At 43.4% G+C, this 25,963-nt stretch overlaps 1 protein-coding gene across 3 annotated transcripts in view; it reads left to right on the top strand.

The window, feature by feature from the left end:
* Positions 1-25,963, top strand: part of SLC25A42 (solute carrier family 25 member 42) — a 420,552-nt gene that overhangs the window by 184,922 nt on the left and 209,667 nt on the right. For all 3 annotated transcript variants that reach the window (XM_044053931.1, XM_044053932.1, XM_044053930.1), the window contains exon 4: positions 22,322-22,347. In XM_044053931.1, coding sequence (XP_043909866.1) covers positions 22,322-22,347 — 26 coding nt within the window. The remainder of the gene's footprint in view (positions 1-22,321; positions 22,348-25,963) is intronic.

Here is a 25,963-nt window from a genome sequence, read left to right as displayed (position 1 = left end):
TTTCCAGTTCTGATCCCTACCCTTCGGTCTCACTACAGCCTCCAGGGTGTTCACCAAGGTAATGGCAGTTGTAGTGGCTCACCTGAGGCTTCAGGGGATTCAGGTATTCGCTTACCTAGACGATTGGCTCCTCGCTGCTTCCACCAAGCGTCTTCTTTGCCAAGCCAGAGACTTCTTCCTACATCTTGCAGCCCTGGTAAGAATTATGGTCAATGTTCCCAAGTCACTCTTGAATCCGGTACAGATCTTGGACTTTATTGGGGCATGGCTGGACACCCTTCAATTGAAAGTCTTCCTAACTCCAGACAGGGACCAGAGTCTAAGGGCTCATGTATCAGATTCTTGGCCCCAGGTTACCGAAGGCGGCAGATGTTCTCAAAGCCTTGGGCTGTATGGCTGCAGCAATTTATATCCTCCCCTGTGTGCATCTTCACATGCATGTTCTACAATGGACTCTAACCGTACAGTGGTCTTGGCTGGATCTCCCCATGGAATACCCAATTCACATCAGCAAAGCCTGCAGGGCGTCACTTCTCTGGTGGGACCAGTCTCTGGAGATTGTAGCGGGACGCCCCTTTGTTCCATCCACAGCCCAAGCCACAGTGACCATGGACGCCTCCCAGCTCGGGTGGGGGGGCATTATCTGGGGAGGACGGTCCAAGGCCTGTGGTCTCAGATAGAGACCAGATTGCACTTCAATGTACTCCTAGATGAGAGCAGTGCTTTTAGCATTGCAGGCCTTCCATATTGTTCTTCCTCTGGGAACTATTGCAATTCAGGACAACATGTCTGTTGTCTGGTACATCAACAAGCAAGGAGGAACCAGATCTTGCCCTCTGTATAGCGAGGCCATGAGAGTTTGGGAGTGGGCGATCTCCACCAGTTGGTTTCTGATTGCAACGCACATCCTGGGACACTGCAACATTTTAGCGGACAAATTGAGTCAGGCTATTCTAATGCCATACAAGTGGTCTCTGAAGCAGTCGGTAGCGGAGATCATCGTCCTTGCATGGAGACAGCCTTGTTGTGATCTCTTTGCATCTCCTTCCAACGCGAATTGCAGCGAGTTCTTTGCTCTGATTCCTTCACTGGAGGACCCCCCAGAGGCACTCTAGTCCATGCTTGGCCTCTCTGGCTCCTGTACGCTTATCCCCCATTGCCACTCATTCCGAAGTTTCTTTAGAAGGCTTGCTGACTGGGGTGCGGGGTGATCCTCATTGCCTCATTCTGGCCTTGTCAGGTTTGGTTCCCCTTCCTCTGGTCTCATTTTCTAGCTCCTCCTTGGATTCTAGATCACTGCCCGGATCTCATTTCTCATCATTCGGGCACCTGTCCACCCAACCTGGACAGCCTCAAGCTGACAGCTTGGTTGCTCCAGTTCCCTTAATTGCCAGGATTCTCGGTCTTTCTATTTGGAAACTATTTTCTATTTGGGCATCTCAGAGAAAGCTGGATCCTTTAACAGCCTCTGTATCCACAGTACAGGATTTCTTAGCCAGTATTTTTCAACAAGGGGCCAGTTCTTCCACTGTGAAAGTGCAACTGGCAGCTATTTCAAATTTTCATGTCTGTGAGAACATGAATGCACTGGCCTCTTCTAGATTGTGTAAGGCTTTCCTTAAATGCACCTTTCTTTTGTGTCCTCCAGTTAAGAACCCTATCCCTCCTTGGGACCTTACTTTGGTTCTTCAGGCCTTAGTTGCTCCCCCCTTTGAACATGCAGCTTCAGCTAATTTAAAGTTTCTATCCTGGAAGGCAGCCTTTCTAGTGGCTATCACTTCAGCTAGGAGGGTTTCTGAGCTTCAGGCCTTGTCTGCCATGCCCCCTTACTTGATCTTCCATAAGGACAGAGAGTTTCTCTCTGCAGAAACCATTCTTTCTTACCAAAAGTGGCTTCTGAATCAAACATAAATCAAACAATTAACCTGCCTGTTTTCTTTCCAAATTTTCAGAACAAGGGTGAATATAAACTGCATTTGTAGATGTTCATAGACAACTTTGTTTTATTTACACAGAACTATGCCCTTCCGTAAGTCTGACCTTTTTTAAGCCCTTTTTGGGTAAGGCCATCTCCAAAGTTTCTTTAGCTAGATGGATTATGCTATGTATTTTGAAAATTTACAAAGACAAAGGTTTGTCTCCACCTGGTCCGGTTAAAGCTCATTCTGCCAGATCTATGGCAACGACGTCTGCTGCTTTCTGGTCTAGGGTGTCATTGGATGACATTTGTGCAGCAGCAACTTGGGCTAAGTCACATACCTTCATTTCTCATTATAAGTTGGATTTAATCTCCAGAGGGAGAGCATCCTTCTGCTCTGCGGTGCGCAGGAATATCCTTCCATGAGGGCCTCCCAGGGGCTTGAGTAGCTAGGGACTCTGTCCCACAGGTTGAAGATAAAATTAAGTTAACTACTTCAGATAAAGAAATTATGTACTCACCATAATGTTTCATCTGAGTAGTTATACTTCATTTTTCTGCAACTGTCCCACCCTCCTTTCCCCGAACCTTCTCATGTTATGATCATGTATGGTTTCGTCTAGTTTGAGTTGCTGATTATTTTGGGTTGCAACAAACTCGATCTGAGGGAAGGCAGGAGATGGTGGTATGTTGTGGGTAAGGGGGAGGAGCTTGGAGCAGATGCTTGTAAAGTTGCCGGCTCGGATCCGATATGGATCTGAATACCCACAGGTTGCAGAAAAATGAAGTATAACTACTCCGATGGAACATTATGGTGAGTACATGACTTCTTTTTCTATTAATTTTGTCAAATATTTGCCTTCCATCCAGAAAATCACCTTGTTTCATATGTTTGAATTTCAGCAATACCTTTGCCATTGACTTAGCTAGTATAGACATAAAGTTCATGCCTACTCAAACAAACATATAAAAGTTCAGAATCCAAATCCAGCAAACCTCATCCCATCTTCCTAAGGCTTACAGCTGGAAAAAAAAAAGGCTAAACCCATTAGTCATATCTTTAAACTCTATCTCACTCTTCCCCCTTCAGGCACTATCCCTCAGCATTGAGGCATACGGGTATAATCCCACTACCTAAACTCACTTCTCCTAATGGGATGATGGATTATAGATTTATTTCTAATCTATCATATGACCAAAATATTTGAAAACCCTTTATATAAACAACTACTTAACCACATTAACATATATGGCCTGTTATGTGATGCACAGCATGGCTTTCTCAATGCCTTCAGTATCTTTGATGCTTGGTAATGGCCACCAGTAGCATTACTGCAGGTCTCTTTGTTTACATAAGGCCTTTTGGAACAGTCGACCATAGCCCGCTTCCCAATAAACTCAAAAAGCTTAACTTTGGAGGTATCACTATTTCCTGGTTATACAGCTGTCTGAAATGCAACACCTTTCAAATCCACAAAAACATTTCATCCAATGCTGCTGGTACACTTTATCACAAGTGCATGGCAGTATGGCAAGGTTCTGTACTAGGTCTTCTACTCTTCTCCCTCTTTGTCAGTGATCTCCCCCCTACCTAGCGCTGCAAAAGTAATAAATGACGTATGCAGATAAAATACTGCCCCCGCAATCCAGTATAAGCCACTCAGACTTGCAAACCAGATTACAAGACAGCTTCACTCAATTATGTACCTGGTCTGGATCTAACAAGCTGCTAATTAGCCCTAAGAAAACTAATTTCAAGATCTTTGCCTCAGCCAAGAAATTACCCACTATCCCTCATGTTCTGTTAACTGATCTTAATGGGAACATGATTGTGTCACAGAACAGAGATACCTAGGCCTTGTTATTGGACCTTATTCTCTCCTTTCAAGAAATGTAACTAATGAAGGCCTTGCTCAGTTCAAATTACATTACAAAATCGATCAATTCCTTCACCTGCGGCTGTTGGGGTTATTGCAAAGAATATTTTAATACCCAAATTGGAATACAGCTTTCCTTTTCTCAGTATGCATTCAGCCTACAATACTAACCGACTGCTGAAAATGAAATCTTCAGAGTCAGTTTATTAGCAGATCTCCAGATATACCATTGCAATTTGCTAAAAAATTCACTAAGGTGTTCAGTGCCTGATTGGGCCACTTTTCTTCTAATTACTCTTAATTAATTTACAAGGTTCTAAAGCTTGATTCCTGCCCCCCCCCCCCCCCCCAAGTGAAACTAACTTTACAAGACAATGAACTCAGAAGTACAGGGCAGGACAGTTTCTGTCTGATACAACAGTTTTAAATGGAGGGTGTAAGAGAAGAGAGCCTGCTGTAGATTGGGACCTGTCACTTAAAAACACCCGAGTGCAGACATCAAAAAAACTAGAAAGCATTAAAAGTGCTAAAGATGCTCTCAGAACATCTCTTTACAGATTCTACCTGGAACTGCTACCACAACAATGGTTAGGCAACTAAACACCCCATATCATAGATAATAGGATATATTTAAAAAAAAACTTCTCAGCTTCATGATGTGGCATTTTATGTGTGTATATTTAGTATGTAAATCAGGGCTGTACCGAATATTCGCTTTGTATTCACTTAGGTTCCGAATAGCAGGCCGAATAGTCTATTTGTATTCTGCCGAATAGTGAAGCTCAGACCGAATACGAATAGTGGTGACGTGTCCGCGTATCTCCGTATATACAGTCCTGTACATGAGTAAGCTCACTGGCGCAACCAGTCTGTAGCTGTAGCAGCAGCATGGTCCGTGTCAACTGGTGGGCCGTCTGTATTCCGTAACATTGTACCGGTAAGATTTTACCTACCTTAGCATGGAATCAATGGGCTGCTATGTGAAAACAAAGAAGCTGTGGTGGAATGTATTGAAGGGAGGTGGCTGACATCATGTTAGATCTTTTATACTTGTGCATGCTAGGCTGTGGTTGCGCCAGTGAGCTTATTGATGTACAGGACAGTCATCAGCATATTATTGACACTGTGTTACCGTGTAGCTTATTTTTGTATGATCGTATTATAGCTGTAACTTGAGTGAAGTTTACATTTGGGTAGTTCACTGATGGATAAGCAAAGTCCAATTTGGAGTTATTTCATAGGTTCATAGGGTGGGACTAGGCTGTCGGCCCTAGGGCCTGTATGAGCCTAGCCATAATAATTCCCTGGCTATTTCTTCCCACAGTATTTACTTCCCTGGACCCCTGTCTAGCAGGGCGACTGACATGATCCCTGGGGTGAATTTCCTATCTCCCATCCAATCATCAAGGTTCCTTTTGAAGAGGGCCAAAGAGGTGCTCTGCTTGACATGTATGGGCAGTTTATTCCAGAGTCTGGGGAGTCTCTGGGTCAGAAACCTAATCCTCCAGCATGTTTTGTTCAGTGTGATGACAAGGTTTAGATCCCTGGAGCATGTGTCTCTGAGGGATTGGGATTTCTTTAAGTGTTGCATGTCCAACAGTTCTGGGTTTGACATGGCCCTATATGTTAAGCAGAGACTGCTTCTGAGTAGACGATATGCAACAGAGTATAGGTGGAGTTATTTTAGATGGTCAGCATAGGTCATCTGCTTTAGGCCTGTGATTCTTTTAGTGAGGTATTCCTGCAGCTTTTCCAGTTGTTGCAGATGTCTTGAGAAGTACATACCAAACCGGGCGTTGTATTCTATAATGGGTCTGATGAGGGATGAGTACAGTGGGACAATGACCTCCTTTTTTCTGGATGAAAAGCCCTTAGTGATGAGGTGTGCCACATAGAAGGATTTCGTGACTGTTGTGGCGATGTGGTTATCGAAGGTGAGACCACTGTCCACCTGTGTCCTTAAGTGTCTTATCACACTTTCAGTGTTTAGTGTACTGCAGCTATGTGATAATTCATGGGTACATGTTTTTCCCAAAGGGGATAACTGTACAATGTGATAGTGTTCAATCTCGCCGTTTGTTCTTACACATAGGTTCGGAGCCGATCCTCGGCTCCGTGTCGGCCGCTTGCAAGCTCTGCATCGAGAAGAAGCTCGAGACAATCTAATACCCACAATCCCCCTCTGCCTTTACCTCAGATCTAGTTTGCCGCTGCTGCGTTCGCATCGCTGGGAGCTAGCTCGAGCATCTTGAGATAAGATATAACTTTATTTTTGTTATATTTTATTGGAAATTTTGTTCTAATAGTAACTTTGATATTCTGAGTGTATGTGTGTATGAGTAGGTTAAATTCTCGGTACCGTTAATTTTATTAACTGGTTAGAGTTTTTCGGGGCCTACCAACCCTATTTAAATTTGACAACCGGACTTGACATTTATATCGGATTTGACTTTTTTTCACCGGATTTGACTCTTATACTGGACTTGACTCTTATCTTACTTGTAATATGTCTGATAAAGTTAAATCAGGCTTTAAGCGTTGTCAGTGTGGCCAAAAAATGTCAGTGACTGACAACCATAGTTCCTGTGTCTACTGCCTTGGCCCTCTCCACTTACAAGAGGACTGTTCAATCTGTCACTCTTTTAGTGGGAGGGTCATGACAGATAGGCGCAGGAAACTCATGGACAGAGGATTATTAAAACCTTCCTTTCAGGAGGCTCTGGATGCTTCTGACCAGGCATCAAAATCCTCGAAGGAATCGAAGACGTCGGAGCCCAAGTCATCGGCTCCGAGTTCTTCGGGTAAAGTTAGATCACCGGTTCCACAGACTTCGGGGCCGAGTGTTCAACTGGTGTCGGTTCCTGAGCCTCGAGTCTTGGAACCGGTGATGGAGCTCCCTCCATCGACTTTATTGAGGTCGGCTCCGTCTTCGGTTCCTTCGACCCGTTCTTCTTCCAAGCTCTCCGATGTCGATGTGGATCGTGTGGTGCAGAAGTTATTGGAGCATTCGGCCCTGTCCAAACTTATTTCAGTTTTCACCCAGTTGGTGTCGAAACTTGAAGGCCTCCCATTGTCTCCATCCATTCCTCCTCCGAGACCTGTCCAGTCTTTGGAGCCGGAAGAGGTTGATCTTCTGATTGTGGAGCCCTCGGGTCCAGAACCGTCCTTTTCTCGGTCTGTTCCTCTCACCTCGACTCCGTCGGACCCGGTACCGGAGTCTCGGAGCCGACGATCTGTCCTTGGTTCCGGGGCCGAGAGTCGAACCGACGTTTCGGTTCCGACTCTTCCCCTCGGGGCCTCGGCGCAGATCGATTCGGCTCCGTCCTCGGGGTCGATGCCTTCGGTGCCTGTTTCGGGGATTCTTCCCATTTCTTCGGAACCGGGAGATTCTTCGATTCGGGACCCGGGGGCTTTCGACCTAATGAGGAAGGTGTTGTCTACCCAGACAACCACGTCAGTGGAAGCAACCTCTCCTCCCCATAAAGGGCCGTTATCCTCCTCTGCACCCACGGCCACATCCAAGCGTCGAGCACCAGTGTCTCAGCCACCCCTGGAGGGTGCCCCCTCTTCCTCGGAGGCTTCTTCGGATGCTCCCCACGAAGAAGTCCCTAGGAAAAGATTGTGTAAGAGGAGACACTTGGATTCTCCACAAGAATCCTTGACATCCGATACTGACTTAGATGAGTCAGAAGGGTCCCCTAAGTCACCTTCAGAAGATGTCTCTTTTCGGACATATTGGAGATCCTGAAACAGAGAGGTGACTGGCAGTCCCTCCCCCCTTCTGAGGATGAGTCAGTTTTGCTGAAGGCATTCGGTGCTCGCCCTTCTTCCTCCTGGGTCACTCCGCCCTTCGACGAATTGATGGAACTTATTGCTCGAAGGGCGTGGGAGGCTCCTGACACAGTGGAACCAGTCCCAAGGAAACCCAATAAGTATATCACTGCACCCCAGGACAAGACCTACTTAACAAAAGGAGTTCCAGCGGACGCTATGGTGGTGGCAGCGGCCACGAAAAAGGAGATGTCGGAATCTTCCTCATCTGTCCATCCCCCTAATAAAGATTCTAGGACTATGGACAGGTATGGGAAGCGCATTTTTAGTTCAGCGGCTTTTTCCATGCGATCCCTGAACTATTTGACCCACTTTACACGACTACAGAGGGATCTAGTCAAAGAGTTGGGAGATACCCTCCAGGGTACTACAGATGCTGCTGTCTCAGAGAAAGTGACAGCGCAACTTAATACCCTTACATCCATTGTGAACTCTTCCATGAGGCTGATCTCTTACGCAGCCGAAGGTTCGAGTAGGGCAGCAGCTTCAGCGATTGCTCTTCGCAGACAATCCTGGATGCGCTTATGTTCATTTGCGGAAGCCTTCAAGTCTTCCTTTACTAACGCCCCATTTGACGGTGCCACTCTCTTTGGCCCCAAAGTAAAGGAGACCCTTACCCGGTGTGAACAGGAGGGAAAGACTCTGTCTGCTGTCGGAGTCCGTTTTTCCACCCCAACCAGACCGTACCCCAAAGGGCAACGTGGTGGAAAAATGTGGTTTCGAAAACCCCAAGGATCTTTCCCAGGCACACAGGGTGATGCCCCTTCTAGAGGCAGAGGAGCGGCAGAGGTGGAAGACGCCGCCCTGGCGGCAGAGGGGTCCGCAGCATCAAGGTGACAGGGATACACTCCTGGTAAACCTTTCCAGCACTCCTGAGAGGAGGCCCGGCTGTCCTGCTCTGGAGGCAGTCGGGGTCGCTTAGCTTTATACCCTCAGGCCTGGCAAAACATAACTACAGACAAGTGGGTAAAAGCGTGGTTACCAGAGGTTACAACATACCCTTTCTATCCCATCCCATTCCAAAGAAAAGACTCCCAGATGTACCGCCCCATCTGCGAGAGCCAGCAGCTATAGAAATTTCAAAGCTGCTAGAAAAAGAGTCATCCAACCAGTCCCAGCGGACCAGCAAGGATTCGGGACTTACTCAAGGTTCTTTTTAGTTCCAAAGAAAACAGGGGACTGGAGGCCCATTCTGGACCTAAGCGACCTCAACACCTTCGTCAAGAAAGAAAAGTTCGAATGGTCACGCTTCAATCGATCCTTCGATTCTTACAGAAGGACGACTGGATGTGCTCAATAGATCTGAAGGATGCATACTACCACATCAAAATGGCCAGGGCATCCAGAGATCATTTGCGCTTCCGGCTGGGAGCCAGTCACTTTCAATTTCGAGCCCTGCCCTTTGGTCTGACCTCAGCCCCCAGGGTCTTCACCAAATGCATGGCAGTGGTAGCGTCTCACTTGAGACGCCAAGGATTCCAGGTGTTTCCGTATCTGGACGACTGGCTCCTTTCTGCCACCACCCAGCGTCAACTAGTACAAGCCAGAGACTATACTCTTCAACTGTGTGTTCACCTAGGAATTTCCGTAAACTTCGGAAAATCCTTACTTCAGCCATCACAGAGTATCTTGTTCATAGGAGCGAATTAAACACACATCAGTTAATTCTAAGACTCCTCCAGAAAGGATACTTTCACTTCAGACTCACATCGTCTTCTTCTCTTGTCCAGGAAATCCCCAGCAAAACTGGTACTGAAGGTTTTGGGACTCATGTCAGCTTCTCTTATTGCAATACCCTTGGGAAGGCTGCACATGAGAGTCCTACAATGGCTACTGTTTGCACAATGGTCGTTCCAACAACTACCTCTAACACACGAGATTCTTATAACGAACACATGCAAAACACACCTAAACTGGTGGCTTCAAACGTGCAACCTTTCCAAGGGGAGACCATTTGTGCTACCCACGCCTACAGTCACGGTGACCACGGACGCTTCCCTGATAGGATGGGGGGGCATCTTTCATGGACAGACAGTCCAAGGCGAATGGACCAATTTGGAGTACAATCTGCACATCAATGTTCTAGAGTTGAGGGCAGTGTTTCTAGCGTTGCAACACTTTGCTCCCCTTCTTCCTCTGGGAACTATTGCAGTTCAGACGGACAACATGTCGGTAGTCTGGTACATAAACAAGCAAGGGGGAACCAAGTCCTATCAGCTATGCAGAGAGGCCATGAGAATCTGGCAGTGGGCGGAGTCCACGGGTCGCTTTCTAATAGCAGCGCACATCCCGGGGTCATCCAACGTCATAGCCGACAGGCTGAGCAGAGCAATTCTGTTACCGCACGAGTGGTCCCTAAAACAGTCAGTGGCGAAAAAGATTTTTCGCACGTGGGGCCAGCCTTCCTGCGATCTGTTTGCGTCTCCAATGAACGCCAAATGCAGGAGCTACTTTGCCCTATTACCCCCTCCAGGGAAGTCCCCAGGGGCGCACTGATTCACGATTGGCCCCCGGGACTCCTGTACGCATTTTCTCCATTTCCCCTGATATCAAAGTTTCTCCAGAAAGCCAGAAACCTACACAGGACAATAATCCTCATTGCCCCATTCTGGCCTCGTCAAATTTGGTTTCCTTCCTGAAGACACACTGCATTCGGGGACCCTGGATCCTGGACCCAGAGCCAGATCTATTGACTCACTCGTCAGGGGCTCCCCATCCCGCGCTCTTGTCCCTCCATCTAGCAGCTTGGCTGCTCCAATTCCCAACTTAGCCAGGTCTGATCTTCTTTCACGCAGTTCAGAATATATTGGTGGCTTCTCATAAAGCTTCCACTACTAAAACATATTCTAGTAAATGGAAGCGATTTGTATTCTGGGCAATACACATCAAGTGGATCCTTTTATAGCTCCTTTGAATAAAATATTAGAGTTTTTAACGGACTTGTTCCATCAGGGTGCTTCTCCTGCCACACTAAGAGTTCAATTGGCTGCCATTTCTAATTTCCATGTGGAAGAATGTGGGGCTCCTGTTATGGCCCACAGACTTTGTAAAGCCTTTTAAAAGGGGGTTTTCATATTAGACCACCAATTAGATCTCCTACGTCACCTTGGAGTCTAAACTTGTTGTTATCTAAATTAATGTTGCCCCCCTTTGAACCAGCCTCCTCTTGCCCATTGAAATTTTTGTCTTGGAAGACTCTTTTTGGTAGCCATTACATCCGCTAGGCGAGTATCTGAACTTCAAGCTCTCTCCATCAAGCACCCTTATTTGATCTTTCACTCTGACAGAGTTTCTCTTGAACTAATTCATCCTTCCTCCCTAAAGTTTGTTCTATTAACAATATTAATCAGTCCATTGAATTACCCACCTTCTTCAAGAATCACTCCAACAAAATGGAGTATATGTTGCACAAATTAGATGTTCACAGACAGCTAAGATTTTACTTGGATAGAACAAAAGATCACAGGAAAACTGATCAACTTTTTGTGGCCTTTGCTGATAACAGGAAAGGATTAGCGGTTACCAAAAGAACTCTTTCTAAGTGGTTAACGGATTGTATAATCTATGTCTATGATTCTTCAAATCAAACTCTTTTGCACAAACCCAAAGGACATTCCACAAGGTCAGTGTCTACATCCCTGGCTCATGCAGCCCGCCTACCACTAGATGCTATTGCTGCGGCTGCTACTTGGTCTAAGCCACATACATTCATTTCTCATTATAAGGTAGACAAGGTTTCTAGGGACAGGGCAACCTTTGGTTCCACTGTGCTCAAGAACGTCCTTCTGTGAGTTCCTCAGGAACAAGGAGCTAGGGGCGCTACCATGTGTAAGAACAAGCGAGATTGAACACTATCACATATAGAAGTTATGTCCTTACCATAACGTTCCATGTGGAGTGTTCATCTCGCTTTTGTTCTTACATTCCCACCCTCCCGCCCTTAGGAAGAACGCGTTCAGTTTTGGTGCCTGGCCTGGGGCATTCTGCTTCTGCTTTGCAGTTGTTGTGTACATAGTTGACATGTATATATATGTGTATGTGTCTATATATATATATATATATATATATATATATATATAGACTCTTAGTTCTGTGCATATGTGATGTAAGCATGAGTGTGCTCTCTTTAGAGACTGGTTTGCTTGCAAACTAGATCTGAGGTAAAGGCAGAGGGGGATTGTGGGTATTAGATTGTCTCGAGCTTCTTCTCGATGCAGAGCTTGCAAGCGGCCGACACGGAGCCGAGGATCGGCTCCGAACCTATGTGTAAGAACAAAGGCGAGATGAACACTCCACATGGAACGTTATGGTAAGGACATAACTTCTATTTTCTTGGCATTGAGCTTGAGCCCATGACTGTGGCACCAAGCATCTGTTTCTGTAAGGCTCTTTTGTAGAATATCCACATAATTTGGGGATTCAATAATGGCTCCCAGTTTGCAGTCATCTATGAACTTTATTAGCCAGAGTCCCTTAGTGTTGGCCTGTACTTCAGAGAAGTAGATGCCAAACAAGAGCAGTCCCAGGACTGAACCCTGAGGTACTCCACTTGTCTGGAGCTGGATTTGGAGTCTGCTACTTTTACAGTGTGGCTTCTGTCAGTAAGCCAGTTGACAACCCATCGAGTGACGTAGGGATTAATGCCCAGCTTAGTAAGTTTATCTATGATTCCAGAGTGGGGGATGGTGTTGAAGGCCTTGGCAAGGTCCAGATAGGCTGTGTGGACCACCTTACCGTTGTCCATGGCTCTGGAGACTGATTCGAAGAAGTCAGTCAAGTTCAGGAGACAAGATTGTCCCTTCACGAACCCAAACTGTGTGGGATCTATTGTTTGAAGCTTGCCAATGTCTCTGTTTATAAGTCCCATGATAATACGTTCCATGGTCTTGCAGATCAGGCTCGTCAGACTGATGGGGTGGTAGTTCCCGGATAGTTCCCGGATCCAGATGCCCTATGCAGACCGTCTCAAAAAACTGCAGCTTTACTCTGTCGCATATCTCCTACTCAGAGGCGATCTCTGCCTAACACACAAAGCTATGTCAAACCCAGAGCTTTTGGACATGCTGGACATGCTCCACGTAAAGAAATCCCAATTCCTCCGAGCTACACACTCTAGGGACCTAAATCTTGTCACCACAATAAACAGAACATGCTGGAAGGATAGATTCCTGTCCCAGAGACTTACCATACTCTGGAAAAAACTACCCATCTATACCAAACAAAGCTCCTCATTAGCACTCTTCAAGAAGAATCTTTATGATTGGATGGGAGATAGGGAATTCACCACGGGTATCAATTCTGTGGCTCTGCTCAACAATGGCACAGGAAAATAATTTTCTTGGGTGGCAAAAGCCAGGGTACCTTTTTGGCTAGGCTTATATAGGCCCTAGGGCCAATAGCCTAGTACCTACCTATGAACCAAGGTGGATCTCCCCTTGTGGAGTGGGATAACTGTAGCTGTGCGTCATTCAGTGGGCACGAAGTCTGAGGTGAGGCTATGATTAAACATGACACTTAGGTGAGGTACCAGTTCATTTTATAGTTCATGTAGTACACAGCCTGGGATGTCATCTGGTCCCATGGATGCTGTATTCTTAGCTTTGGAGAGTGCGTTTTTTACCTGTGTGACCGTTATTACTGGAATTTGGCAATCTTTTGATATTGAGATGGGCCCTTTAGGGGGTGACGTTTGCACTGAATCGATCTGCCAGGATATTGGCAACATCCTTAGGATCAGTATATTTAATGCCATTCTGTTGTAGCTCAGAACAGATCTGAGCATTGCCATTTAGATTCTTGACATAGCTATAGAATGCCTTGTGGTTGACTTTGGAATCTTTAGCAATTTTATTTTCGTAACTAGCTTTGGAGGATTTTATGAGGGATCTCAGCTTCTTACTGAGGCTGGTAAGGGAGTTTTTTGCATCATGGGATTTTCCCGTTTTCTGCAGCAGTTTCTTCCTTTTGTTGTAAAGTTTATTTATGGCAAGGGACCACTAGATTGGCTTCCTTTTTTTTGGAGGAGAGCATCTTGGCTCTATTGGGGATGGCACAGTTCATGCACGAGTGGATGTGCTCATACAGTGCCTTAGTGTAGGATTCAGCAGTCGAACTTTCAGTTCCCATCTGCATGGGTGTCATGAGGTTTGTCACTTCTGACTTGAATAGCATGAAGTTGGCTTTGGGGAAGTTTTTTACGGAGGTTTCCTTACTGGGGGTTAGGGGTGGGATGTGGATGTCAAGGGTGATTAGGTTATGGTCAGACCTGACCAACGAGGAGGTGACCATAGGTGTGGAGCATTGATTTCCTATGTTGGTAATGATCATGTCTAGGATATTGGAGCCCCTGGTGGTGGGACTAAGGATTAGTTGATCCAGGGCATTGGAATTTATGAATTCCAAGAACCATCGGGCAAACGTGTTGGTACACGAGTAGTTTCCCCAGTTAATGGCAGAGTAGTTGAAATCACCCAGTATTAGGGTGTTTGGTTGTATCTTAATATTTTCCAGTATGTTTAGAAAGGTATAGTGAGACTCTTGTGGCATGGTGGGGGATCTGTAGCAAGCTACAATTTGAATTGCAGTCTTATCTAGTGTTAGTTGCACCTGGAGAATTTACGACGCATTGTGTTGGGCAACTAGCCTGGTGGTGTGAATATCTTTGGAGAATATGGACACTCCTCCACCTTTAGTGTTTCGGTCCTGGTTTGGTGGCTGAAAAGTGTGGTAAGAGTTGTAACCTGGTATTGCAGTGGTGCTCTCTGGAGCCTTGAACCAGGTCTCTGTTACTGTGCAGATACTGATGTTCTCCATTTTTAGGAGTGCCTTGAGAGAGTGCATTTTGAGGTTTAGACTTCTAGCATTGAGTAGCATTACCTTCAGATTTTGCATGCTTGTACCTGATACGGTGGTGGTTTTGTTCTTTGAACTTTGCCTAAAAAATGCACCATAGGGGTGGCAAGAGCCTTAACCAGTAACCTGAATCCCAGAGGTGACAGGTGCAGACCATCTCTGGCAAAGCATCGTGGTCTGTCGATCATGTCGTCCCAGGCAGATACTGGATCTCCTTTGAATGACACCAGAAGTGTAGCCAGTTGTTGAAGTCAATCATTTTGTCCTTATACTGTGGTATCATCCTGGTGAAGGCAGGATGCTACTCAGGGCTAGGGTCATACCTGCCTGGGCCACATGATCCGAGAGCTCTTCCATGTCTCTCTTCATGTAGTCCAGGGAGGTATATCTCAAGTCATTCACTCAAACATGGACAGTGACAGAGTCATATTTGTACTTGTTGTGGAGTGACTTGAGTGCATGCATTATGTGGTGGAACCTGGCACCCGACAGGTAGCGGACTGTAATTTTCTCCTTGTTCAGCCTGGTGAGTGGGACATCAGTGTGCCTGACTATAGAGTTATCTATGACTAAAGTGTTGGGTACGTTGTCTTGCCTTAGGGGCTGTTGGGTGGCACACTGGTGTATGAGCTATGTGACACTTCGGTTGTGATTGGTGTTTGCGATTCAGCTTCGGAGGTCCTTGTTGCTTGGACAGGTTACTGTTAAGGGCCTCCACATATGTGGGTTTAGTGTTGCTATGTGTGGATGTTGTGGTGTGGGTTTAATAGGGCTGTGTGTTGCTTGAGGTGTAGTGTGGGTGTTAACCTTCTACTCTTGACTGTCTAGCACAATTTTGGGTGGAGAGAGCTTTGCTTCCAGTTTGGCTATGTAAGTGCATCTCCCACAGGTTGGAGTGTTGGGTGGTAGGAGGAGAGGGTTGTCGGTGTACATGAGGCAGTTGCTGCATTGCCCCAGTATGCCCAGATTCACCAAGTGGACAGGAGAAATCACCGGAAGCTGACACTTGGACATGCCTGGTTTGGTGCTTTTTTTTTTTTTGTAAAGTACAAGAGCTGTTTTCCCTTACCTTAGCAAGGTACTTAGCAGTTACAGGCTGTTTAGTGCCTACGATTAAGTTCTCCTCATTAACAAGGAGAGTTGAGTGCTTGTATTAGTTTGAGTTCCTAGTGCTTTCCAGCAGGTTTTAAAGCAAATGCTAGTCACAAGGATGTGACTAGCACTTGCTGGAAAAAAAATGGTTTGTCCTAAACACTGCATCAAGATATGTGATGACGAAACGAAAACAATGTGCCAGTTGTGCAAAGCAGTCATCTCTCGCAGAGGTGGATCAGCAAAGTAATTTACAACATCGCCACTAAATAATCATTTGTCCTATAAGCATCCTGAGGAATACAAAAAAGTCGTTAACAAAAAGAAAGCAGCAAGAGCAAGTGGGACGTCTGACACTCAGCTGGGTGGCAAGGTTCAGCAAACACTGAGCGACATGATTGGCAAGAAAAAAACATGGTCCATTCATAGTCCTGAGGCAAACAAAATACATCGTGCCATCGCAAAAATGATTGTCATTGACATCCAGCCATACTTACTTGGTGATGATAGAGGCTTTGAAGAATCGGTTGGTGTACTTGAGCCTAGATACGTGCTACCAAGCCGCAAATACTTCACTGAAAAAATCCTACCAGAAATGTACAACACTGCGGAGCCATATCCAGACTGCCATCAGTGAAGCACAATTTCTCTGTCTAACCACAGACACATGGACGGCACAGACAACAACAGAATCTTTCATGAGCTTAACTGCACATTGGATTTATGGCGCATTTGCACACAGATCTACCATCCTTCATTGTCAAAAATTTGATGGACAGCACACCGGGTCTCGACTAGCTGATGCTCTACTTGACATAATGAATCGCTGGAATCTTGACAAAGAACGCGTCCACTTGGTCTTGCGTGATGGAGGTGCCAACATGGTCAAAGCATTACGGGATGCAGATTTGCCCAGTGTCAGTTGTTTTGCTCACATTCTGCAGCTGGCACTGAATTATGCAAGTCTGACATAGCCATCTGTTGCTGACTTGATAACATTGTCACTGAAGATTGTGGGACATTTTTGACAGTCTTCAACCACTACCTCACACCTTCACGCCATCCAAGAAGAACTCAGTGTACCAAAACATCAGCTTCATGAGGACATTGTCACTAGGTGGAATTCAACGTATCAGATGCTGGATTGGTTGTTGGAGCAAAAGAGAGCTGTGTCTGTGTACGTTGCTGAATGTGACAAATCCAGCAAGGCGCTGTCCCAGACAACAAACCAGTGGGCTTTAGCAGCAAGAATTGTTGCAATTCTTAGGCTGTTTGAACAACTAAACCATGAAATCAGCTGCAACAATTCTTGTTTTTCAGTGATCCTACCAGCTGTTCAGGCTGTCTTGTATCTGCAGAAAGACGTAGCTGATAATGGAATCAAAAAGACAGTTAGCGAACAGATAACATCCTTAACAAGGAGATTTTGCGACTTGTATGAAAATGGCATTTATAGAGTTTCGACCCGCTTGGATCCACGTTTCAAGCTGCATTTCATGACACCTGTGCAGCAGGTAAAAGCCAAAACAAACATTGTTACTGCAACGTTACTATGTCTGCCAGCGTCCATTCAGCCTACAAATCAGCCATCTGAAGTTGTTGCTTAAGTGACTGAAGTGAATGAACAACCAACAACAAAAAAGACAAAGACAGCAGCAGAAGACTTTTGGTCATCTTGGGATCAGTTGCAGCCTGTTTGGGCACTGAACAGTGATAATGCTGTCTCCATAGAAACAGAACTGAGCAATGTTCTGACAGAGCCCTATGTTGTGAGAGACACTGACCCACTGAATTGGAAAATTAACATGTCCAGATTTCCAACTTTGTGTCATACGGCTAAGCGCTACCGTTCCGCACCGCCTACAAGTGTGCCAAGTAAACGTCTTTTTAGTACGGTTGGTGATTCCTTCAGTGAAACAAGAAACTGTCTTAATGCTGACAACATGGAACGATTAGTGTTTTTGAAAGCTAATGCAGTATTCCTTAGTTAAATGTACAACGGTAAAAAGTTTGACAGCTATTTGGTAACATTAGTAAAAAACTTTGGCAGCTACTTGGTAACATCAGTAAAAAGCTTTGACAGCTATTTGGTCATGGCTCTGTTGTGTTTTTTTGGTTTTGTGGTGAGTTAAATGTATGTATAGGATTATGTACAATAACTGTTTCTTAATTTTAGCCCTCGTCGTAGTCCACAGGCAGCAGAACACAGCACAGAACAGTTTGCAAAACTTGACTTGCTGTTTAACTATTTTGTTTAGTGCTTAGTTTTATTGCTTAGTTTACCTCATGACTAAAACAACTATTCGTATTTGGCCGAATAGTTGGTACAAATATTCGTATTCGGCCGAATACTGTTAACCCCCTATTCAATACAGCCCTAATGTAAGTAGGAGTACATGTTTATGTATTGCACGTATGATTTGTGTATATCTTGGCTTCTGTTTTTTCTCCTTTGTTCATCTCTCATTGCACTCTGACTCCGTCTTCTTTATTCTATCCTATCTGCATTGAATCTTATGGTTATGTACTGAATTTTACCATTTAATCATTCTATATATGATACTGTTGATTATTAAGATTCTGATGTATTTTATGCTTTTCTGAGCTCAGGTTTTGCCTGAAAAGAGTCAGTAGAGTAGTCCACTTATCTGGTGAACAAATAGTAATAATAAAATAAATAAGTGCTTAGTAATTATGATTTAAAATTGAAATGGGTCTGTAGAATACTGTTAAATAAAACTTTACATATTCTTTATCACTTTCTTCCTTCCCAACTGTGGCTATAGGAGGTACTGCCATCCATGCCAGGAGAAGTAAGGCAGTAAATGTATGACTTGTGCCAGCACAGGTAGCTGGAATTTTGTCAATAATTATGTCATTTGTATATCAAACTTATTGATACTTGTGCTGAAAATGTGTGTGTGACGTTTGCTTGTATTAAATGTATCAACAGTGCACCCTGCTGGAATGAAAAGAAATGTACATGTATTATTCTAACTGAGTTAAACTTATATGTTTTAATAGAGAATACTGGGACAGCAAGGGTTAACCAACTGGCTTATTTTAGGAAAAATAGGAGAAAGGTAAATGAGCTGTTAAACCATTAAAACAGCACCCCACAGTGCTGAGTAGGACGGAGATGTTTGGTCTGGAAGAAGCCTTTGTTCATTAGCTCAGTAAAAAGAGGGGAAGCCCCAGGCACTGCCATAAACATTTAAGATGTGTATTGTAGCCATCTATGCTAGATTCCTGTCTCATCTTCAAAGGGGGTTACTGTGAGAACCTGTAGTCAGATGACCAGATAATGTCATTCTGCAAGCCATCTTGGATATTATATTTTACAGGGAGTAATCTCTAATGAGGGAGTATTCTGTTTGGGAGCCTGACTAGAAAGACTGCTCACGTATTTCATCTTGCTTTGTCCAAGTAAGTTATTAGGGAACAGTAATTTATTTAGAATCCGTCAGGAAAATATAGTAAAGCTTAGTTTAGATATTGTTTTTCTTTATTTGTATGAACCTGTCCATCAATGTTGTTTTCAATATATCCTGTATAGTAGTGGTTTACTACGAATATATATTCAGTATTTTCATGCTCTTTTATTATTTGTTATTAAATATATTTACAACTTTTAGTGTGACTGGTCCTTGTAGAATGTACTTAACATTTGAGAGTGCTTATATTTATTTGGTGACACTGTGTGGGCCACTGCAGAAGGCCTAGCCATCTTTGTCAACTACTACCATTTGAATTAGTATTAATATTACACAGCATAATTGGACATCTTTTGTTAAGGGCCTTAGTGTAGCTGATTGTAGAGTGTCTGGTGGCATTGATAACTACCTTGTACTCTGGGCAGAAGGGAGCATGACAGGTAAATCTGTGCCAGCCTTTCCCAAGTAGTGTGTGTGAATCAAATTTCTCAGTATGTGTATGTGTGTGTCAGCTACTTGGGCCAGGGACACAAAGCACTGGGTTTACAGAGAGGGTGCTGGAGGACTTGACTTGGACACTCGTTTGAATACCTAAATCTGCAGCTGTACCAGTGAGGAGTCTTATTGGGGACCTGGAGGGAGACTGATATAGAGAAATCCAGACCCTGAGCTGAGTGTGTTGCCCGTGTTCTCTTAATGGAAATTATGCTTGACTCAGAGAAGTCTGCATTTGGAAATACTGAGTGTATCCATTTGTATTCCAAGTCCACACCCCTCTCCACTGTCAGTGGTGAGGATTAAGGCTCCTTGATTACTGGTCCAGTGTAGAGACATCACTTATTGGTTGGCAGTATTAGGATCATCATATGTTAGACATTGGTTGGTAGTGGTGGGACCATCATAAGTTACACCAAATTCCAAACTTTCCTACATTCTGTTCCTGGAAACTTCCTTGTTCATTGATGATGTATCATCTTTGTACGATGCACACACTCTCTTTTGTTATATTTTGCCTTCTGGGTCCACCTGATACATCCTAACTGTTGGAAATCAAGTTCCAGTCACCATGCACAAGTAATATTCCTTACTGGTTATTTCTCCCAAATTAGGTAGTATATAAATACATGCCAATGTAATCCTCCTCCCCTGCCTTTGACTCTTTTTCCTCTTATATCACTGTTGGAGTTCCTCTTACAATCAGTATTATTACCCTCCTTTTCTTTGCCCCTGGTATTTACTGGGCTTCTGTCCATTTGTAGTTACTTTTTGTGTAATGTTGCATTCTTTGTCTGTACCTGGTATGCAGTATCTTGATTCCTGGTGGCAGTTCCAGAGCATGTTTTACATGTTGATTTGTGGTTAGCTGTCGACCAGCCAGACTTCCCTTTTGACTGTAGTTCAGGCAGCACCTGCCTTCCCGTAGGCTTTATTGTAAAGTAAGCAACTGCTCCAGTTCCATCTGACAAGTCCAACTGGCTGGCCTTTTTAATGGCCGTATGGGTTCGATTTTTGCCTTTTCAGAGTTATTTCCATAGATGGCTGTTCCTGGTGCCTGGCTTACCACTGTTTTCTTCACTGAATATACTTCAGATTCATAGGTGGGCACTAATTCACTAAAGATTATGTTTCTGGCTATATGTGGGACAATATCAACATTTTGAATTACTCTCACTTTAAAAATTTTGATTTGCGCTTTCAGGTTGTCCTTTCTACAGGTGACAGTCCACAGTATCTGACATGCTAGATATTTTCCTTAGTATCTGCGCTTATGCTTGCTGAACAGACTTCTGGATAATCCAACCTTGGTTAGCAGTACTAAATGGGTCTGCCCTAAAACTAGATGTTCATCACAAATTTACTGCTGCAGTAGCCTGAACTGTATGGGTTATATTCTGCCAAAGATGTAACAGTTGGCCAGTCTTCCAAAAGCCTTAACTCCACCCACCCATGCACCCGAGTGATGTGTGCCTTGAGTTTGTGTGAAAACAGCAGCCTGGATGCCTCATCACTGTGTCGTACATACACAGCTAAGAAAGCTGACTGACACTATCAAAGGTGGCTTGCTTATTGCGCAGCATTTTGTGGTAACAGCTATATTAAACTGATAAAAGGCATTATTAAAGAACCACTTGACTGGCATGGCTGCCATTTCTGTATATTTTAACAGTAGTTCAGCACAAAATCTTTCTGATGCTGCAGCTTGGAATCTTCCACACATTCCAAAAACTTGATATATATCCAGTCTAGAGTGAAAGTAGATTTTGTTAGGACAGTTCTTCAGGATACTAGTCTTAGGGTTTCCATCTCCCTGGATTACATGGAATTCTGTCCATTACACTGCTTCAGGAGTTCTATGTAAAGTCACTTTAGTAAGTTATCTTTGAGTGAGGGACTCCTGCATCATTACTGACTGCATCCCACTGTATCTTTAGTATTGTATTCAGATAATTTTTTTATTAATGTACCTGCAGTCTGTTTCTGGCCTTGTATGCTTAAAGTATCTGGTTTAGAAATTGCAAGATATAGTGCTGCTTTTATTTGGGGCAATGTGCCAAATGATGCAGTTTGAGAAAGAAGAACTGCTGCTGTGGGGAAAAAAGAATAAGTCACTGACATCTGAGTAGAAGCCAACTTTGTTATACTGCTGCAAGAGTTGCTGTTTCTCTTGAGAAGCTACTGTTAATGGACAGTGCCTCATAACAGTGATACTCTGGAGGCAATGTGAGAGACATGGACATATAACACACACAAACAGTTTTCTGAATTTAAGTTCTCTGGATTTGATTATTGAGTGGTAAATTTGGAGTCTGTTAATCCATGGCTGTTGCTATAAAAATACAAGAGTGAAATTAATGTATGGGGCACTTTCATTTGTCTTTGATTAAAACTTCAGTGGAAACACCTTGGAGATCCTGTGAATTATTATTTTCTAATTAAAATTACTTTAGATCCCTTTAACTTTTTACTCAAGGCTCTTCAGATTTACAGTTTCATATGCAGAGAAGAATTCTTTAATCTTCAAAGAAAATAAAACGCAGCTGTTCTCAAATTAATTAGCTGTAAGAAGAGAACACTGACTTGATTACAGGTTTAGGCCATTGAAGGAACATTATGTTCTCTAAGAGGCAAAGTTATTGTGCAATGAAGTGTATCTTTGCATGGTACTGACTGTTTATGCTGCAGTGTTAAAAAAACAAAAAAAAAATCAGTGCTATTGAAGTGGTTTCATAAGGACAGTATTTACAGTTCTCTTTTTGCTTTCTAAATTATCAAGTGTTATGAACTTTCTAACTTTTTTCTTTTTACGTTTTTTTCAGTTTCTTCAAACAGATTTTCTGCCAAGGTGAGGCAAAATTTGTAGCACTACTAGTCAGTAAAAACATGACGAAGTTGACTCTGTTGCGATCGTATTGCATGTTTGCTTTGTCTTATCAAGCTTGAACTTGACTGGTTTTGTTGTGGTTGTGCAGCATATTTACACTATGACCTCCAAATTAAAGGCAACGAGTTTTTTTGCAAATCATTTTAGTATTTAATTTTTATTTGGGAAAGTTTCATAGACTAGTCTTGCAATGAAATGGAGCTCTGTACCTGTGGAGAGTATTTAACAATGTGACAGACATTGTAAGACTGCATGGAATATTGCTTGTCTGAGATCTCAGCGTAAACTGATCACTTTCCATTCATGATATTTCCTTCCATAGGACCAGACATGTCACCAACAAGAGGTCCAGTTAGATTACTGATTACAGCTACTCAGTTAAGATCAGTAAGGACCTATATAATAGTTGTTCTTCCTCTGCACTCCATAACTTATGAGGACTTCATTTCTTTCAGCAGCATGAGATTTAAGGTAGGGTTTTGACTTCCTGTTTCCTGAAGAAATCACAGAAATTGGTTAGAAGCTTAGGGTAATTAAGAGAGAATGAACATGGAAATTACTTTTGTACTGTTCATTCGCAGTGATGCAGCGGTAGCGTTGTTGCCTCAAGCAAGAGGTTTTCCCGTTCGATTCTCAGCTGGAGTGCGGGGAGTGCCTTCTGTGTGGAGTCTGCATGTCCTCCCCACGGCTGGATGGGCGTTCGAAAGACATCCGTAAATGGGCTTGCCTTCGTTGAAGGTTGGACGTCGAGCTGGTACTTCGGCATTCGTGAAAATCTACTGCCAATCATTAGTGGACCGGAGTTCCGCTGTGGCGAACCCTAACCGGGAAAAGCCGAAAGACAAACTGTTCATTCTTTAGAGCCCACTTGTAGTCCTTACTAATGAAAGCAGAGCATTTCAGACAAGTGGCTTTTCTTTTTTATTTAATAATGGTGTAAACTCTTGCAGAATCTGACTTTAGATGGTAATCGTCTATTGATCCAGTCTGTCTTTTTAAGCTGCTGGATGAGAAGCAGATCTGCTTAACCCCTCTGAAACATTTCCTTCTGTGTTTACTGAGCTTTCTGACCATTTATCTTTAAGATTGTGGAATTTTTATCTTTTTAAGATGGCCTGTACTTGGATTCTTTGATTTCTTTGAAGTGGGTAAATATTTTTATCTTGACCCCCCCCCCCCTTTACTTTGTTTTCTTCTAAACTACTCTGTACAGTCTTTTAGACTTTTTATGGTTTGTGGTATATGTAACCCTTTTCTTACCTCCCGTGACCTGTGTCTACATTATTTATGTTCCTACTAAAAGATGATCCAGAATCAGAGCATCTACTTGGGTTTCCATAAAGAGTAGGTATAAAAATGTATATTTTTACCCAAGGTCTTTAGTTTGTGTATACCACTATTCCATCAGTATTCCTTGCTGCTTTCTCTTTTTAGCTGCTAACTTTTAAGCTCATCTGTTATTACTGCTCTTAGGCCCCTTTCCTCTTATTTTCTTTTTTTTTTTTCTTTTGCTTCTCTTCTTAAATGTGTGCTAGTTTCTTCCTTGTATGCTTGTCAGCTGCATCAAATCAAATATTGTATTTCAGACCAGCCATTACTAAACTCTTGCAGTTTTTTTATTTCACCCCATAATTGTATGATGTTATAAAACTTTTATGTAATTAGCAGCAACACTTTTATTTCCATACCTTCTGCATTGTTGGTTACAACTACATTAAAAGTTAAAAGATCTTTATACCATCTCTTAACTTACCTAACTCATATTTATTTTCTACCCTATAACTGCTTTAGGTTCCCTGCCCCTCTGTTCGTTGTGCATGCACAGCTATTGCATGGGTTTCTTTCCTGCATGACCCCCCCCCCCCCACTTGGGCTTAACTACAATATACATTTTTCCACTTCATCCATTTAAGCTGACTATCGTAACTAAATAAAACTCCAGGAAGAACCTGACACCCTACAGCTTTTTTGTTGTAATAGGTGAATTACAACTTAGTTTTTGTTAGGTTTTAAGGCTTAAAAGGTGTATGCACAACAGCAGTTAAGGGTTCTGGCCAGTTGACACTAGATTGGGCCACCACCTTGAATCAGCCTGCACACACTCTCTCACTCTCTCTCTCACACTCTCTCTCTCACACTCTCTCTCTCTCACACTCTCTCTCTCTCACACTCTCTCTCTCACACTCTCTCTCTCTCACACTCTCTCTCTCACACTCTCTCTCTCACACTCTCTCTCACACTCTCTCTCTCACACTCTCTCTCTCACACTCTCTCTCACACTCTCTCACACACACAGTCCCAAGCCTTGACTGTTTACATTAGTAAGTTTTGCTTTTACTTTCAGCATAGTCTCTAGACTAATAACAACTCTCTCTAAAATTGCCTAACAGCCCTGTTTATGTGCCTGCAGTGAAAATTTAAGTATTCCAGAGCCACTTCAATTAAGCTTTTGTTAGATACTGATATTTTAAGCTCAGTACTCCCCTTTAAACTGAATCTGTGTGGAGTCTGCATGTCCTACCCGCGGTTGAGTGACGTTAAAGATGTGCAGGTAGGTGTGAGCGTGAATGGGCATGCCTTCGTTGAAGGTTGGGCGTCGGGCTGGCAACTCGGCACCGTAAAATCCACTGCCAGTCATGAGCGGACTGGAGTTCCGCTGTGGCGACTGCTAGCCAAGAAAAGCTGAAAGACTCCCCTTTAAACTGATATTTTTTTCAGGTCTTCTCCCTGTGGGGGATATTCACAAGTTATTGGCTAATCCTGTTCTAGCTGCTCTCTACTCCATTCCCTGTCTGTTACTCCTAGTCCCACCCCCTGATTATCTTCATTAGTCAGTCCCCTTCTCTAGCGCCATCTTTAAACCATCTACCTAACTCATATTTATTTTCCATCCTATAACTGCTTTTGGTTCCCTGCCCCTCTGTTCATTGTGCATGCACGGCTAGTAAGTAGAGCAGTGCTACATTTCTATTAGAGTTGATAAACATTACTGTCTTATTACTGTTTAACTTCTGAATTATTTGGTTATTTCTGTTAACTGCTGAGTCATTTGATGGTGCTGAGTTGTAACTGATGTTCAGAACTCCTATATGCTTTGAGAGGTAGCTATTGTATTAACTGACAAACTGCTTGTATGTCTGTCTTATTTCATGATAGTAGAGCTTAATTATATATCTGCCAGGCATCCTTTTAACGGCTTGCAAATCTTGTTTGTGTTCTGACTGCATCTGTAAGCATTCCTGTTGTATGCTACTGCTCTTAGAAGGCTCTAGAGGCTGTACTTTTTAATTGCTTTTATAGAAGATTAAGTGAATGTAGTTCATGTTACTGTTTATATTGTATAACATAGCTGTAAAATGTTTGCCTTAGAACAACCATACTTGCTTTGCGCAGTATATCCTGTCTGTATTCACTGCTGGATTGTACAGCTGTTATCAGTCAGAGGCTACATGTTAATGCTGATAATGTATGCAATATAATCAATTTTACTTTTTATCTGTATACCTTGCATGCTTTGCACTTCACATTCTGTAACCTTTGCACTAATTCTGCCTTATTTAATTTTTAATTTTCAGTT

This window comes from Protopterus annectens, chromosome 13.part0 (genome assembly GCF_019279795.1).
Source record: "Protopterus annectens isolate FY-2018-M chromosome 13.part0, PAN1.0, whole genome shotgun sequence".
Lineage (NCBI taxonomy): Eukaryota > Metazoa > Chordata > Ceratodontiformes > Protopteridae > Protopterus > Protopterus annectens.
The sequence above is the reverse complement of the archived record's forward strand: the minus strand, read 5'-3'. Positions and strand labels throughout refer to the sequence as shown.